Source organism: Acartia tonsa, chromosome 1, assembly GCF_053477335.1.
Source record: "Acartia tonsa isolate MP-2025a chromosome 1, ASM5347733v1, whole genome shotgun sequence".
NCBI lineage: Eukaryota > Metazoa > Arthropoda > Copepoda > Calanoida > Acartiidae > Acartia > Acartia tonsa.
Genome location: NC_137260.1, coordinates 35,963,133 through 35,981,249, shown reverse-complemented (window position 1 = coordinate 35,981,249; position 18,117 = coordinate 35,963,133). Strand labels below are relative to the sequence as shown.

The 18,117-nt window shown below is 31.3% G+C and overlaps 2 protein-coding genes across 2 annotated transcripts; both read right to left on the bottom strand.

The window, feature by feature from the left end:
• Positions 1–416: 416 nt before the first annotated feature.
• Positions 417–6,093, bottom strand: LOC145318122 (uncharacterized). The gene is made up of 12 exons (XM_080159474.1): positions 5,998–6,093; positions 5,764–5,870; positions 5,380–5,531; positions 4,936–5,105; positions 4,427–4,853; positions 3,833–4,096; positions 3,649–3,732; positions 3,439–3,522; positions 2,785–2,984; positions 2,565–2,693; positions 952–1,158; positions 417–613 (listed from the first exon to the last, which is right to left on the bottom strand). The coding sequence occupies exons 1-12, from the start codon at positions 6,061–6,063 to the stop codon at positions 479–481; spliced, it is 2,025 nt and encodes a 674-aa protein (XP_080015600.1). The 5' UTR covers positions 6,064–6,093; the 3' UTR covers positions 417–478.
• Positions 6,094–6,352: 259 nt separating this feature from the next.
• On the bottom strand, positions 6,353–17,727 carry LOC145318112 (uncharacterized). Its single transcript, XM_080159464.1, has 16 exons — positions 17,528–17,727; positions 16,926–17,360; positions 16,571–16,671; positions 16,315–16,454; positions 15,898–16,039; positions 15,360–15,486; positions 11,447–11,534; positions 11,110–11,195; positions 10,461–10,754; positions 10,053–10,173; positions 9,614–9,778; positions 8,504–8,613; positions 8,043–8,144; positions 7,300–7,435; positions 6,872–7,092; positions 6,353–6,492 (listed from the first exon to the last, which is right to left on the bottom strand). Exons 2-16 carry the CDS (start codon positions 17,028–17,030, stop codon positions 6,373–6,375), a joined length of 2,058 nt encoding a protein of 685 aa, XP_080015590.1. The 5' UTR covers positions 17,031–17,360; positions 17,528–17,727; the 3' UTR covers positions 6,353–6,372.
• Between the last annotated feature and the right edge of the window lie 390 nt (positions 17,728–18,117).

The following is an 18,117-nucleotide window of genomic DNA, read 5'->3' as shown; positions in this document are numbered from 1 at the left end:
AGTAATCCTTGGTAGGTCTTTTTTCCCTAAATCGAACAAAAAGTTGAAAAAGTAACGGCTAACAGCTCAGCCGTTTAGCCGTTTTTTGGCTATTTTTAGGGCAAATCTGCCATAAATTATGTAGGAATCAACTTTTAGAAACATATTTTTGCTTTAAATCATGTGAAATGATACATAAAAATCATTTTTAGATTTCTAGTACAGTTTGAAAACGTTTTGGAGCAGCATAGAGTATTATGTGGAGATAGGTTTCGTGATGATTTCCCTTGAAATAGTTTTAAAAATGGCTAAACTGCTGAGCCGTTAGCCGTTACTTTTCCAACTTTTTGTTCAATTTAGAGAAAATAGACCTACCAAGGATTACTCATGCAAAATTCCAGATTAAAATTCGAATTCTAAGTGCCATTTGCTCACTGATTACGAGATGGTTGCATTAAAAAACCCCCCCTTATTTAGAAATACTTTAATTATAGATGAGTTATATTGATTCTTTTTGTATACAACTTTTCTTCTTGTGGCTATACAAAGAGCTTTGTTGAGTAAAGGCTTTGCTGCATATTTCACATTGGTATGGTTTCTCGCCTGTATGTACTCTCATATGCTGTTTTAATACCTGAAATAGGATAAACAAGATTATATTTCAAAAGAACCTGTCTCATAAGAAGGTATAACGTTTTGTATTCTTAAAAACTTAAGGAAATGTTCTGCATTGGTTTCAGGGAAGCTTTATATATATCTTGGGGTGGTTTCAAGCTATTTTCTTGAAATGCTTCAATCTCGCTTAAAGGAAAAGGGCAAAGCTACTAGTATTTATGTAAAATAATATTCATAATAATTCAAACTGTAACTTCGTCCAATATTTGCTGCAAAGAGAATTTTACATTTTTTAAATTTGGGGAAAGATTAATTTTCTATCAATGTCCCATCCTCGAATTTGTGAAATAGACTTACTGTATTGCTGACAAAAGCCTGTCCACAGACTTCGCACTTAGCCCTCTTCACACCTTCGTGTACATCCTTGATGTGTCTCATCATATTACACTTCTTGGTAAACTCCATGTTGCACAGAGTACACGGAATTTTGATGTGCTTGTTCGTGTGCACATCCCTCACATGGTTAGTGAAGGAGTTGCTGGTTTTGTACTTTTTTCCACACTGTTCAAACCAGGGATATTATATGTTTTGCTCAGGGATCTAAAGGGAAAAGACAATGGCTGATAAATTAATGTATGTCCCAAATGATAATAGACAAAATTACTACTTTTTATGGATTACAATTAGGGGTTGAAACGTTTGTACACTCAATTTAATGAACCAACCAATCCAAATTCCCCAAAGTTATTTTGCCAACGAATAAGCAAACGTTAGGTATTTTAAAACTAGGACTCGTGTAATAAACACTGAGCCCAATGTCCCCTCCCTTCCTGGTTTTACTAAATACTATTTCAGATCTGATGTTTGTCCAAGTATGTCCATGCAATTCAAGACAGTTATGTATCTATTAATCCTTATACTAAAGTAACAGGATGTCTGTGTGTTTTTGTGTTTGTGTATGAAAAATCCCCCCCCCCGAAAAAAATTGTTTTTTTTTTTTTAACTAAAATTAAAGATGAGGGGAGGGGGTACTACCCCCCCAAAAAAAATTTTGCCCCCCATAAATTTGAACCTAATAATAGTGTCTAACTTTTTCATCTTCGTGACGTAATAAAAATCCATCTCTTTTTAGGGGTTTCCTTTCCCACCTCCCCTCTCATCCTTCGATTTTTGTTACGTCTCAAAGATAAAAAGTTAGACACTATTACTAGGTTCATAAATTTTTTTTTACTTTTTATTTTAAAATCTAAAATAAGAAATTGGGTTATTAAATTCGACTCTCTCTTCCTCAAGTGCCCCTAGAGGCCTCTAGGGGCGTAGCCGCTAGTCCTTATAATAAAGTAACAGGATGTTTGTGTGTTTGTCTGTGTGTTTGTATGTTTGTAACCAAAGGATCTCGATAACCGCTGAACCGATCGGGTTCTCCTTAACATGGTATCTTCTCATAGGTCCCAGGAAGGTTTATAACTATTTTCTTGTGGGGTGGGACACCCCCAACCCCCCCAAAATTAACCCCCCCCCCCAAAAAAAAAAAAAAAAATTTAACTAAAATTAATTTTTTTTTACTTTTTATTTTAAAATCTAAAATAAGAAATTGGGTTATTAAATTCGACTCTCTCCTCCTCAAGTGCCCCTAAAGGCCTCTAGGGGCGTAGCCGCTAGTCCTTATAATAAAGTAACAGGATGTTTGTGTGTTTGTATGTTTGTAACCAAAGGATCTCGATAACCGCTGAACCGATCGGGTTCTCCTTAACATGGTATCTTCTCATAGGTCCCAGGAAAGTTTATAACTATTTTCTTGTGGGGTGGGACACCCCCAACCCCCCCCAAAAATAAAAAATCACCCCCCCCCCCCAAAAAAAAAATAAAAATGCGTTATGTAATACCCCGAGGTTTTAAATTTAAGACTAAAAAAAGTTAGAGCATACAATTTTTAAAAATCAAAGTATACAATATACATAATATCCCTGGTCACACTCATAATCTTTGGTAGTTTTGTGTATTTCCAGGTGACTTTTCAGGCCAATTAGTTGAGCAAAACTTTTGTCACAAAATTCACATTTAAATGGTTTTTCGCCTGTATGCAAGAATTCATGCGTCTAAAAAAGATTAGAATTGATGATGCATAATAAAATTTAAAATTTTAGACATTTAAACTTATATTTTATATTTAAGCAAAAATAAGCAAACCTTAAGATGAGCAGGACTTCTAAACAATTTGCCACACGTTCCACAAATATATTTCCCAACTTGATCTTTCCTCTTGTCTCTATAATACTCGGCATTGTACTTCAATTTCTGACCCTCGTGCACCAGCTTTTTGTGTGTATTCAAGTGTGTACTTTGAACGAATGTCTTTCCGCATTGATCACATGAGAATGGCCTTTCACCTGATTTGAAATTTGTTTATTGATGTTGCATTAAAGGATGTATATTCTGAATGGAATCCCCTGCTAAAGGAGGAGGGGAAAAAAGTATGTGGGAGGGAGAAAAAATATGAAGAAATAACAGTCCTGAAAACATTTTTTCCCCTCCTTTGGGGGAAAAACAATAAAAATATGTGGGAGGGGGGGAAAATGAATAAAATAAGGAATGCTGAAAACATTTTTCCATTTTTTCCCCTCCTTGGAGGAAAAATTAGGAGGGGGAATGAAATATTTTGCAGCAGAGTAAAAAAAAATAAATCTTGTGCAGAATAAACACCCCTGCATATGGGAAAAACCTATTTATTAACTAGACTATGTACTCCTTATCTTAAAAGGAAAATTAAATGTTCATAGTACAGAAAACAGAAAATAAACTTTGCAATTGAAAGAAATTGATTAAAATGATATATTTCCATACCTGTATGTGTTCTTCTGTGTCCAAGACGAGCACCACTACTACGAAAACTTTTATCACAAAGATCACAAGGATAAGGCTTTTCTCCTTAAAAATACAAGAATTGTCATAAAAATACCAGTGGTTAAAACAATAAAACATTGTTAAAATAAGAACTAAATGATAAAAAAATATTATTTTAAAATTTTTGGAAGAAAAATTATGACTACATACCTGTATGTCCACGCATGTGTACTTTCAGTTGACTCTCTGTTAAAAACATTTTACTACAAATATCACATTTGATAATTTGTTTACCTACAAGAAATATGAAGTAACAAAATTTAATTTCAAATTACTAAAATGAAGAAAAAATCACGTTGTTGAAATTTACTTAAAGTGATTTTTAGAAACTTACCTCCAACTTGATGTACTTTCAAAAGATGTGTTTTCAGATTAGTTTTACACACATAGGATTTTCCACAGTGTTCACAAGAATGAACTTTATCTCCAGAATGAATTTTGTTGTGTTGCGACAATAACTCTTCAGATTTGAAACTTTTATCACATAATTGACATGGAAATCTTGTAGCTTTGCTTGAGTGTCTGTTTCTCATGTGTTTGGCCATAAATGCTTTGGGGTGTTTCTTGCTACATATTAAACATTCTTCCATACCCTCACCTAAAAAATCAACATCCAAGAAACATATTATCAACTTACAGCAGAATGTTGAATTCGTCTTTATGTAGGTGAAATTCATAAGAAGTAATAAATTAGCGAGAAGGTAAAAATAAATAATCAATGGTTAGGAATGGGTGTAAGATAATTGATTATATGTTATATGACAGATACTAAAACAATAAGCTAAGTGTTTCATATCCTATACAAAATATAGAAATATTAATAAACCATGTAATAAAAATTAATGTAAATTAACTACATATTACCTTCAGTAAATAGTGTCCTAGGTATCAAAGCTATTCTATATGATATCTATACAAATTTCCATACCTGTGTGATACCCCATATGATCTTTTAACATCTTTTCCACCATTTTTTTAGAACAAATAGCACATTTTATAATTTCACTGTGCTGAACATTGTGAACTTTTAATGATTCTAAATCTATAATTTCTTCACTACATATTTTACAATTATACGGACCTTCTCCGTGAATTTGCATGTGTTCATCTAAATCTACCTTAGCATTGAAACTTTCATCACAAATTACACATTTGTTATCTTTAGTTTTGGATTGATGAACATTAGCAAAATGTTTGGTGTAAATACTTAAAGTTCTCATTGATTGGAAGCATACTTTGCATTGAAATGGTCCTGATTCGTGGGTTTTTAAGTGTTTCTTTCTATCATTGTTATCTTTAAATCTTTTCTCGCAAATTAAACATTCGCTTCTTATGCTTTCATTTGATTCAAGCTTCTGTAATAAAAAAAAATTTATGACTTAGATATTGAAAATGTAGCTTAAAAGTGTATCTTCAAGAAATGAGAGTGATATCTACCTTAATTTTAACTTTCTTTTTGTGTAACTCTTCATCTGAATAATTTCCATCGTGATTTGAGTATTTGTCCTCAAAGTAAAGATTATCCACTGGGTCATCATCTATTTCTAGCTTGATACCATCCTCTTCGGTTTGCTTAACATTGAAAGGATCTATTGTCACAGCCACTTCTATGATAAGTTTTATGTTTAGTAAATAATTCAATTTTTATTTATAATAAAAATGGGACATAGGTAGGATAAAATCTTATTCGAACTATGAATAATTGAATGGTCCATAATATCTCGCTAAAAAGGTCAAAAAGGCTGAATGTTCTAACAGTGCATGTCAATGAGTTGCGTCTGTTTATATGTCAAGGAAGTAACCTATTTATTGTTAAGATTGGACCGATATTCAAGCCTACTACAAACGCAGCACACATTAAATTCAAGGATTAAAAATTACCTTCAATGGGTTCAAGCTTTGTGTGCGGGACAATTTCATTCTTTTCAAAACTATTTTTATTCTTGATATATCTTTCTATTTTATCTTGAACTTCATTTAATTCTTGTATGATTTGATCTATATTGAATTGGCTGTCATACGTATCTTGTAATCTACAAAAATTGAATAGTTATATGACCAGCTTACTATCATAAAGGAGACTATACAATGCACGAACGAGAGCAAGTTATTTGTAATACCTTCCAGCAATGAACATAAGTATTTTCTTTCAGAATATACTATTTTTTAATCAGTGCTTTAAAATAATAAAAATGATTATATTTCAAACCACCTTATTTAGCCAAATTATTATGTAACAAATATTATTGATATATACAACTTTACCTTTTATTAACTTCATTTGAATATAATTGTAAAGTTAAAATTGTTTTGTTTAAGTCTTGAATTGCATCCACCAGGTCTTGATTTTCGTTTACTTGTGAACTTTGTAACTTAAAAGTAAAAAATACCTATGAAAAACAAATACTACTACAAATGTGAAATTTGAAATCTGCAATTACCGATCAAGAGACAGACTATAGTCACAACTTTTTTCTATATTATCAAAGAAGATATTACCTCTGTTATTAAATCAGGATTATGTTTCGTTTCAAATTCTTCTTCTAGTTTACTTGAAAGTTTCATTTTTTTCTGAAATTTAAATCAATATTCCTTAAATACCTAGGTACTTAGTTAAAACTGTAAAATAATATACAATAATGACAAACTTATTAATAATTAAAAACAATGGTTTACATAGGTAACCTTAACTAAATATAAATACTATTTACATTATGGACAATCTATATACATGTCATAGGAGAAAAATAAATGATTGAAAATCAAAAAGTATTTTCTTCAAACGATTATCAATTAGGTGAGTGTGTGTGTGTGTATGTTAACCTATGCAGGGATAGGTAAATTGGCAATCATAATCATAGTGTCAGAAACATTTTATTGAGCACATCTCTTCTTGTGGCTTATCAGGGAACTTGATTGAGTAAATGCTTTATCGCAGACTTCACATTTGTATGGTTTCTCTCCTGTATGCACTCGCATATGCTGATTAAGGCTCTGAAAAAAAGAATAAAATTAAAAACAGTTTTGAGTACTGATATCTCCCCACTCCCTTTTTTAGGATAAATTAAAGATAAGGGAGGTAAGACTGTCGTATGTTTGTTAATTGTTTTAAGTCAGGTTAGGTTAGTTTATAATGGGTTCTGGATGGCCCCGCAGGTTTATACACAATCAGGTATAGGCCCCGCAGGGTTAGACTCCAGTAAAGGCTAGGTATAGGAGAAAAAACTATCTACTTATTCCTATTATCATTTGTTTTTTAAAAAAGGATGAGGGGATCAGTGATCGACCTGTTTTGTGGGAAAGCACCAATCATTTTGTAAACCAATACACTTTTGAAATATAAACTTATTGAATAAAAATTAGTTAATCTTACCGATTTCTCAGCAAACGCCATTTCACAGACGTCACAAACATGTTGCTTGATGCCGAGATGACGATTCTTGATGTGTTTCTTCAGGGCCTGTTCAGATTGGTAGTTAGTTGAGTTAGTGCAACCTTCATAGTTACATATATAGGACCTGCCCAACGCCTTTTTCCTCTTGTTGATTTTGTGCTGAGAAAGGCCAATTTTGTTCTTGAAAATTTGCCCGCACTAAAGATTTTAATATATATTTATATTATCAAGTTTTTATGTGATTTTGATCACATACAAATTCTGAAAGTTTAAAATTGATTAGGTAATTTCAATGAACAGTAATCCCCTAGGTAATCCCTTTAACATTTCATAATTATCTTAGTCTTAAAAACTAAAGTCAAAAAACAGATCTAAAAGAAATAATTTAGTGATAAAAATATATTCCTCTTCGCAAGGGTAGTTGACATCCACATTATGGTAAAGATCTTCGTGGTTCGATAGTTCAACTTTTCTCTTGAAAGTTTTCTCACATTTGCTGCACGAGTACGGCTTCTCATCAGAGTGCACTGTTTTGGAGTGGATCTAAAAATATGTTCATATGATTGAAAACAAGAATGATTATAATAAGGTAAATATTTTGTGTGTCCAAAAAGTGAAGATAAAATTACAAATGTAAAAAACGAGGAAAAAATCTGAAGAGTATTAATATCTTATTTTTTTACAAAAAGGTTTTATCTTGTCATACATCAAGGGGTGTATTTTCATTTTTTAACCCTCCCACACAAGGACGTCCAAGTGGGGGGGGGGGCGGGGTAAAGGGGTGATTAACCCCCCCACAAACAATTTTTGGGGGTATATACCACCCCCCCCCCCAAAAAAAAAAAAATATTCCTAACAAAAAACAATTTTAACGCGCTTCGCGCGCATTTTTACTGCTAAATATTTAATAGTATAAAATTGTTACATAGGTACCTTTTTACATTATTAAATAACCCCCCCTAAAAAAAAATTTTCCCCGGGGGGAAATTTAGGGGGAGGGGAGGTAAAAAAAAAGGGCGGGGAAAAATCAGAACTCTATATTTAATATTTTTCCCGCTCTCAAATATTTTTATTCCCCCCCCCCCCCTCCCATTTTAGTAGGGGATCCATTGAGAATATACGCCCCTGTATACATAAAAAAAAAACTTACTCGCAAAGAAACTTTCGATGAAAACGTCTTTCCGCACTCTGGACAAATAGTTGGAGTATTTATAGGTCTGGTTCCTCCTCCTTCTCCTTTCAATTTAGGTGCCTAAAATATTTTCATTTTAATCATATTATTCTGTTTTTAATACCACTGTAGGTAGCCCAAAGTTGATCAGCCAAGTACCATGTATGAAATATCCAGTGTATAATGAAAAGAAACAGCCCTTTGATTTTACAATCTATATCTTAGAAAGGGAATTATGCATGAACAAGAGCAAGTGATGTTTAGCACCTTCCAGTAGTGAATCTGAACATTTTTTTGCATTTAATTAAAGCAGTGGACATTATGCACTAAACCAGAAAAAAAACTGTTTCTTAACTTAAATTAAATCTGATCGTCTTCGTAACTCTGCATAAGAACTGACGCAAAATTGGCGGGAAAATAAGTGTTAAGATTAATTATACCTTATTATACAAGTGTCCTTTGCCTTCGTGCTTCATATGTTTGTGTCTAACCAAATGAGGACTTTGCTTGAAAGAAGCTCCGCATATCTCACAGGAATAAGGCCTTTCACCTAGATACAATTATAAAATAAAATAAAGTAAGTTACTTAGAGAAATTCTGAGACAATGATTAAGATTCCGACGGACGGACCACCTAACACAAATACAGTGTGTTTTTTTTTATGAGCACTTTTTTAAAAGCAATTTTACCCCACTTATAGTTATCAGAATTTAATGATTAATGGCTTATTTTCTTCGTTTTTTAAGGGAAATTATGAAACAACAAAAAAAATTACAGTTTTTGTTGAAAAAGTACAGTAAAGTTGAAAATTAAAAACTTAGGTGTCAACATCTAAAAATGGTTTTAGCGCATTTTTCTTATGCTCAAATAATCAACCTTTTGCAAGAATGGCTGCTAAACACTTCAAAGTTGAGATATAGAGCTAAAAATGTATACAGATACTATTAGGGACATGTACTAGAACATATCAAAGTTTGAAGGTCATATCTCAACCAGGGAGGGAGTACTGGCCCCCCAAAGTCGACTACAGAAAATCCATTTTTTTAAGAAAAATGCGCTAAAACCATTTTATATGTTGACACCTAAGTTTTTAATTTTCAACTTTACTGTACTTTTTCAACAAAAACTGTAATTTTTTTTTTGTTTCATAATTTCCCTTAAAAAACGAAGAAAATAAGCCATTAATCATTAAATTCTGATAACTATAAGTGGGGTAAAATTGCTTTCAAAAAAGTGCTCATAAAAAAAAAAACTGTAGAATATAGAGCAAATATGACACTATTTGTGGGCAATGTAACTTCTCTATGAGTTATCTGTCTGTCTATTTACAATGCTTTTATTGCTAACCAAGGGCTGTGATTCAGAAAAATAATTCCATTTTAATTTTTGTAAATTTGAATATTTGAGTTACGCAAGTTGGCGTAAAACTTAATTTGTTCTTTAACTAAAGGGAAGTGGGTAAGAAGGGAGGGGGGACGAAGTTGGTTGTGGGGAAATTTTCACTTGGAATTGTTTGTCAGAATCACTGTCCCTTGTCCCTGATTACTAACCTGTATGTGAGCGCATGTGTACTTTAAGAACAGGCATGATGGGGAATCTCTTCTTACAAATGTGGCACTCGTGTTTGAGCATGGTGTGCCGGTTCTTCATGTGGAGCCCGAGCCTCCACGTAAAAACTCTCTCATTGCAAATGTTGCATTCGGAGTATCTGGGAACTGAAAACAAAATATTCAGCGTTTTTATAGTTTAGTAAACAATATGTTACAAAATCCTGTTTTGCTCTCAACTGTTTTGCAGATAATTTTTACAATAAAAAGTACAACTGTTAAATTGCACGGTGTTATTTTAAATAAAATATTTTGGAAATAGTAGCTGATAGTTATAAAAGTTATTGGCAAAAAAACTTTTGTTCTGGTTCTATAGACATAACCTTTGGTTGATTCATACAGCAAAATAAAAAAATATATAATTAATAACGGAGATACTAACCATCAGAGTGAACTTTAATCATATGAATCTTTATCATCCGGCCCCTGAATGATTTGTTGCATTTCTCACATTTTGTAGTTGAATGTACATGTTGGTGGACCAGCAAGTCAGCTATTGAATCCTACGTTTTTAACAATGGTATCAAGGTATAAGTAAATAAGTCTAAAGGTCTATTCATTTGTAATTCTTACCGGACAATTAAAAATTCTTAAAATGAGCTAAGCAATTTACAAAACAATAGATTTTAATGTTAAAAAGTCGCATGAAAGAATTACTTTATAAAACTACGCGATAGAAAATGATAAAAAAAATAATATTTTTATTTACTTGTGTTTAGTTTCTAGATTACTTGGATGGTATTGTTATAAAACAAAATGCTGTGCTTATTTACTTATCCATTAACCCTGCCTTTGATTTATCACACTTAGTACAATGATAGGGTCCATCGCCGTGAGTGTTTTGGTGGCTTTTCCACTCTTCTTTGTCCATCAGCTCTAAGCAGACAGGACATTGCTTGTGGTAGTTATTTTTGTGTATGGTCAGCATTTCCAATGTTTCTATGGGTTCATAACATATGGGACATTGGAAGGGGCCTTCCCCATGGCTCCTTGCGTGGGGCTCGAACGTGTAGTCTTCAATTTTATCAGGGCATAGTGGACACACCCAGGCTTTAGTCTCGTTTTGGCCTTCTTTTGTTTCCTTCTAAAATTAAAATGAATTGTTTAAATATTGTTTATATATAATATTTTCATAAATAATAAATTAATGTATTCATTACTAGTGACTACGCCTATAGAGGCCTCTAGGGCCACTTGAGAGAAGAGGGGGTTAGTTGACCATCCATTTTCCATTTTAGTTTGAAAAAGAAATTTTTTTGTCTAGGGGTATTTTTTCCAGGGGCGATTACTCTTAGGAGGGTGGAGGTACCCTTCTCCAAATTAGTAATAAATTTTTTCTCGACCTGTAAAGAGGATCTAAGTCAGCAAGCGAGATCTTAAGCTACAGACACACAAAGAGACAGACATCTTGTTATTTTTACATCAGGATAAAAATATACCTTCATATGAGCCTTGTTAATATGTGTATTGAGATTTGACACAAACGAAAAACTCTTGGGACAGAGTGAACATTTGTACAGTTTTTCTAAATAAAAATAATATTTTTCAGTTATTTCTATAATTGGTATAAAATATATTAAGCTAATGAAATGGTGTTTTATTCAAAGATTTTTGCAGATTAAGCTTTGTCTTTTAAAACAAAAAAAAATTGCAGCATATTTTAGGAACCATAAAACTTGTTCAATGCTATTGCTATTTTTTTTTTTTTTTTTGAAGATTGTAAAAAGGAGAGAATCCACCAAAAATCCTTGGAAACTAATTGATAGAAATACTTACCTCTATGAGTTTTCATATGAACATTAAGACAGCCAAGATTTGCAACAACTTTATCACAAACTGTGCATTGCATTCCCCCATCTATTAACTAAAAAAATATCTAAAGTAAAATGGAATGGTATTAAATATCAATTAACGCAAACGGGCGTTACTGCTGTCCATGACACTCTAATGTCAGGTCCAACAACCCAAGATAATTAAGATAAGCCAAATCTCTCTTTTTATGTTAAAACACCCAGGGTATTAGGTTAAGTAACACCCATCAGACAACCAACTTTCTCATAACACGACATTTGTCTTTAATTCCTAGATGTGCATGGTAATAAGCTGCGAATGTTTTGGGCCAAGGCATTCCCCCTTCTCTAACTATAGATGTCACCCATCTGACATAGTAGCAGTAGGGACCATTTTTAACGTCTATAGTTATGACGCGGTGTTAAGCCGAAATTTGAACCTATCACCTCCTCGACGACGAGCGGATGCGCTAGGCGTTGAGCCATGGTCGCGGGTAAATGAAAAGGTAGTGTGTTATTTGTTTATTTTAAATCATATTTTTTGTGTTATCGCTACTCACGCTTTTCCTCAACAGTTTAGCGGATTTAAAACCGACACGCAACTAGCGGCCAATGGATCCTATAAATAGACACATTTGCTGAATCAAAACTGGTTTTACCTAAATTGTATCTGTTCCTTCTTCGCGATTATAGAATTTCAAAGATTTTAACAAAAAATGTGTGATGATTTGACTTTAAAATGGCCTTTGATGTAAAATATATATGCTGTATATTACCCTTAACACATGAAAGCAGTAGTTGTTTTAAAAACCTTTTTTTGTAGATTAATTATAACTTATAAAATTGTCGACGGGGTAACTTCTGACTTTAATTAATGCTTGTTTTTCTTCAAATTACCTTGAAATTTTAAACTTAGAAAGTAAAAAACAGTAATAAAAATAAACATATCATTTAACTAAAAATACTGGCACAATTGATTTACAACATATACTTTTTAAAAAATTGAAGCTTTTGTACAATTGGGGTCGGTTAGTCTGTCCGTCCGTCAGTAACAGTTAGCTTTTTAGGTGGAACAATTACCTTTTTCATTAACTTCGACATGTTAGAATTTTCCTATCGATTTCAAACTTTGCCAGGTTATTCCTGTACTAATTAGATACGGTTTAGAAAGCGTATCAATTCTATAATCATTACCAGAATGTCCATACGCCCATTTTTAATGTGTTGATTTTAACTTTTTTTAACAACAAATTTTTATGTGTAAAAATTATCTAATTGATCTGATTTTTGGAATACTGATTCCTAGGACAACAAAGTTCAATGTTTAAAGCAAAGCATCTTTATAATCAAGTCCTAAAACGTAATTATGTCCTTTAACATTATCCTTTATTTAAACAGTTTTTTTAATTACAAACAATTGAACAAATTTACTTACACATTTGTTCCGACTTTTATAACTTTATATTCTGATTATTCACTTCTAAAACTGTACAATGATAATGTCAGTTTGTCCTACGGTTTCATAGCTTCGCTTTTATAGATGTTGTCATCCTTGTTTATATAGAAACAATTAGCATTGACACTCGAATTTTGTATGTAAAAAAGACACGATAGTATTAAGTTATCAACCACATAAACAATAGATTGTTGAAGACATTAGGCCTTTAATTGATTATATCAAAGGACTGTTATTAATAAGTATACCTAGTCAAATTAGTAAACAACTTAATAGTTCATTATACATTAAATAACAAGGATGACAATTTCCATAAAAGTGAATCTATGAAAGGGTAGGACAAAAAAACATTAACAATTGTAGAGTGTCATAACTGAATAAGCTAATATACATATATGTATATGTATAAGTCTAAAAAAATGTAAATAAATTTGTTGCAAAATATAGGGTACTGTTTAAGGACATACCTACATTTTTGATATGCTTTGTTTATAACGTTCTACCTTTTTGTAGTAGGAATATAAAAAATGTTTCAAATCAACTTTTTGTAAATAGATAACGATTGTAGAATTGCTATGCTTTCTAAATCGTACCTTACTATTACTACAGAAATAACCAACCATGCCAAGTATAAAATCAATAGGACAATTATAAAATGCCTAAATTAACGATAAGATCTATCCTTTATGGACAGACAGACGAACAATAAAATATAGAAAACCTTTACATCTCATTTCTGCTGCTTGATTTTAAAAGAAATTAAAATCAAGCAGCAGAAATGAGATGTAAAGGTTTTCTAATCTAACCTAAAGACAAACCTTTATTAGTTTGTTAACGTAAAATCCTGCATGTATTAAAGATACTTGTTGTATGTATATGCTTCTATTCTTTATTCTTTATCTTGAAAGAGTCTTGTTTAAAAAAAAATATAATTATAGATCAACAAGGACCTTTGATCTTTGACCTATTTAGATTATGATCACATTTTGAAAAAGGTTTTGCCATGTCTTAAATAAGATACAAAATTAAATAATAATTGTTTTCAATTGCTAAATAATCTTAAATACACAAGACAATAATTTGGTGTTTAATTAAGATATACTAGCTCAATATAAAAAATAGCTAATGTGCCTATCGATTTCAAACTTTGCATGGTCATTCCTGTAGTAGTTTGGTACGATTATAAAGCGTAGCAACTCTATAATCATAACCAGAATGTCCGTACGTTCATTTAAAACATGTTGATAACTTAACAACTTTTTTAACAACAAATTTTTAAGTGATCTAATTCTCCGTTTGATCTGATTTTTGGTATATAGATTCCTGGGACAACAAAGTACAATATTATAAGCGATGCAACTCTATAATCAAGTCCTAAAAATGTATGTATGTCCATAAACATTATCCTGTATCAAGCAGATTTTTTTAACAAATTTACTTACAATTTTGCTTCGACTCTTGTACTTTTATATTCTGATTATTGAGTTCTGACACTATACAAGTGTTTATGTCCGTTTGTCCTACCGTTTCATTGCTTCGCTTTTATGGATGTTGTCATCCTTGTTCATTATATCAATTATTTTATCCATATAAAATTCAAAATGGTTTAGAACAAAAATATTTACTTTTGTGTAATAAACGGCAAAGGATCTAAACAATTAGAATTAATAATTAAAAAGTACTTTTGATATGACTTTTTATATCACTCATAATGCATAAAATAACCATTGTTATAAATCCTAAATATGCAGTGTTGAATTGTCTATAGAAATATTGTTTTAAAACCTCAACAAATATGACAAACTTATATTAATAAGCCATGAACATTAAGATTAAATGCTATTTTAAAGTCAAATTATCGCACATTTTTGGTTAAAATCTTTGAAATTCTATAATCCTGAAGAAGGAACAGATACAATTTAGGTAAAACCAGTTTTGATTCAGCAAATATGTCTATTTATAGGATCCATTGACCGCTTGTTGCGTGTTGGTTTTAAATCCGCTAAACTGTTGAGGAAAAGTGTGTACTCTACTCGATTTTGCCATTTTCATAAACATTCAGAAAATACAATAACAATCAATAGAAATTGTAAAAAAAAGCTCTTATTTTAGGTTGCGCAACACCAGAATATTTTAATTCTTTGGACCGATCCAATCAGATAAGATTCATCTCGATTGGAAAAATATGCTGTAAGTATGCTGTAAAAGTAGAATCAAGAGAAAAACAACCTTTTCGAAATATTTTAGAAAATCTCAAATGTACTTTAAAAATTGGCTTTTTTATTCTTATTTATTTCTCAGGCTAGAAGCCAGAAAATGTGAAACATTTTATCACAATTCTTCTCTTTAAAGAATTCTTTATTGAAAAATGACTAAATCATATTATAAGTTTTTAACTTATTATACTACGTTTACAAATGCTATATAAGTAGGAAATTTTTACCTTCTTTGCGTTTGTCTTTTTCTTCTTCTTTTTCTTTTCAACAACGAAATCATTTTCGTTGTACTGATAATCATCAACCTCCATAAAGTGACCAAAATAATCACTTCCGAATTCGGCATAATTTCTCCTGGAGTTACAAGTAATTTAGAAGATTTTTTTAAAAACACTTTTTATCAAAAATAATATTAATTATGTCCCCTAAATATTTTAAAATATTTTTAAACACATAAAAAATTGGGCCTAAGATACATTAAGACCCCTCATATTAGATAGGTATATAACCCAGACAACTATCTGGTTCCAGCGGTTGGGACCTTTTTCGTCTGCTAGCAAATTGCTTTCTGATTTATAGCGACTTGGCTTTATTAATATATCCGATGCTATTGGCTGATATTCAAAGACCCAATTAAAAGCCGGCACAGGGTCCCCACCCCAGAAACATACAGTTATTTGACCCCTGCTGCATCCTCTATTCTTTTACTTAAATATTTGTCTAATGATTAAATATCTATTTCAATTAAAATTTTAAAATACATACCTAGATTCCCTTTTAACTTCTGATTTAACAAATCTATAATTATTATCATTGACAAAGCCATCATTGTAGTCATTTATTGTAAGAGTTTCGTGTTCATTTACTTCCAGTTTTATTTCATCATTGTTTTCAATCAGACGCACTTCTGAAAAAGTATATCAGCATTTGAAGAAAGTTATTATGTTTAGTTTCGAAATTAAAAAAGATCAGATACACAATGAATATAGAATAGTGGATTTAAAGTTACAGGGCAAAATTTGTCGTCAATTTAGCTTGGTAATATGGACCTAATTTATTGGTCAGTTCGTTCATCCAGAAGGAATGGAGGGGATGGGGTAAAGGGGCTGGATGGGGGGCATCGTTATTTCAGTCAGCTTCGAGCATCACTTTACCACAAGTAGCAAGTTATACAAATTTCACCTGGTTCAACTTTAAGTGTATCTGGCTTTATTCTCTTTTTTTGTTCTTCGCTAGTAACAAATTGTGCCACATTATTGTAGATTAGAGAATATTCCAACATGATTTGCTCCACTTGGCTATCCACCCATGAACTTTCAATCCTTAATAAGAAACAATAATAAAACATCCTGTAATAATAACCATAATTTTGAAACTTTTGAAAATAAATAACAAGTTTTTCCTGTCAAATAATATCCAAATTATAAAGACTTATTACCTTTTGCTTGCCTCCTGTCCGAAGGCTTCAAGTAGAGATATCATTTTCTTCACGTTGCCAAGAACATCATTTAAACTTGTTACTTGAGGAACTATTTTTGGCTAAATGTAAACAAAAACGATTATGTCAAGTAGTATTAAAAATCAATCCTACATGAGTAAGATATAAAAAAGGACAAAAATGAATTATGTGGTTGGATATTTACTCTGAGATAGATCCCTAGTATGATACAATATATTATATTTAAAAATACTTAAATAGGTATTTTATTTTTTTTTATTCCCTGTCGTTATCTCAAAAATACATTTTTTAAATGAAATTACATAATTTTCTTTACAATAATATAAAAATAAACCTGAATTTCCATTAAGTTATTTCCATTAAGTGAAATATTTTCTTTGTCATTTTGTTGTATTTCACTTGTTTCATGGTCTTCCTTTATAATACAATCTTCTGCCATTTTAGGTACTGAAATAATTATGTAAGTTTTTATGTAAATTTACAGCGAACATAATAAAAAATATAGATTAAATATATACAATAAATAGGTACTAAGGTAGGGTATCAAATGTAAATTTTTTACGACTAAAAACTTAATTTTTGATAGGTAAATAAAAGACAAATATAAATTAAATTTGAAGTAATACGATTGGTAAGGCAGCTTTAAAAAGTTTCAATGGTATTTCTTCTTGTGCACATATAAGCTGCTGTTTTGTGTGAATGATTTGTTGCAGACATCACATTGAAATGGTTTCTCTCCTGTATGAACACGTGTATGTTGTCGTAAAATCTAGAAATAAGAAAACAGAATAAACATCAAGATTTGACATTTTACAAGGAAAAAATATACTTAATCATCTATAAGATAAAGAAAATAAGTTTTTTTTTGTCTGAATCTATAATTCTAAAAGCAATTAGGTAATAAATAAAATATAAAAAAGTATTTTAATATTTTACCGTTGTAGAGCTGAACGCTTGTTGGCACACATCACAAGAGTATGGCTTGACTCCTCTGTGAGTAACTCTCACATGTCTGATCAGATTGGACTGAGAAGTGTAGGTTATTGAGCAAATTGTACATGAATGAGTCTTGGGTTCGTTGTGATTTCGAAGATGACTTTGTAAGGCTTGTTTGTGCTTGAAGGCTTTACCACACTATTTTCAAAGATATATTAAATTTCATATCATTTAAAAATGAAGATTATCATTTATTTTGTGTAAATCATCAAACGAGCAAAGGACAAACAAACAAATAAGAACAAGAAGAACAAACAAATAATATCATGAATATATCTATATCCCTGATCGCATGAGTACATGTGAGTATTATTATGAGTATCTTTGTGGTTCATAAGGCCAGACTGTTGGGAGAATGATTTGTCGCACTTATCACATTTATATGGTTTCTCTCCTGTATGTGTTCTTTCGTGAATCTGGGAGATAAATATTTTTCAATTATAAAAAAAATGCTTTAAATTTAGATAAGCTAAATCAAGCTAGTAATCCAGCCAAATTATTCACTTCAAAAGCTTCATACCCTTATTTTT

What these genes read in the sequence shown, in the direction of transcription:
- LOC145318122 (XM_080159474.1), bottom strand. Translation starts at nt 6,063, where the DNA reads ATGAAACTTTCAAGTAAACTAGAAGAAGAATTTGAAACGAAACATAAT. An exon ending in GAAGTCCTGCTCATCTTAAG is followed by an intron (nt 2,694 to 2,784) that starts GTTTGCTTATTT and finishes AATCTTTTTTAG; the next exon opens with ACGCATGAATTCTTGCATAC. An exon ending in AGGCTTTTGTCAGCAATACA is followed by an intron (nt 614 to 951) that starts GTAAGTCTATTT and finishes ATCCTATTTCAG; the next exon opens with GTATTAAAACAGCATATGAG.
- LOC145318112 (XM_080159464.1), bottom strand. Translation starts at nt 17,030, where the DNA reads ATGGCAGAAGATTGTATTATAAAGGAAGACCATGAAACAAGTGAAATA. An exon ending in TCATATGAAAACTCATAGAG is followed by an intron (nt 11,196 to 11,446) that starts GTAAGTATTTCT and finishes ATTTTTATTTAG; the next exon opens with AAAAACTGTACAAATGTTCA. An exon ending in TTAACAAGGCTCATATGAAG is followed by an intron (nt 10,755 to 11,109) that starts GTATATTTTTAT and finishes TTTTAATTTTAG; the next exon opens with AAGGAAACAAAAGAAGGCCA.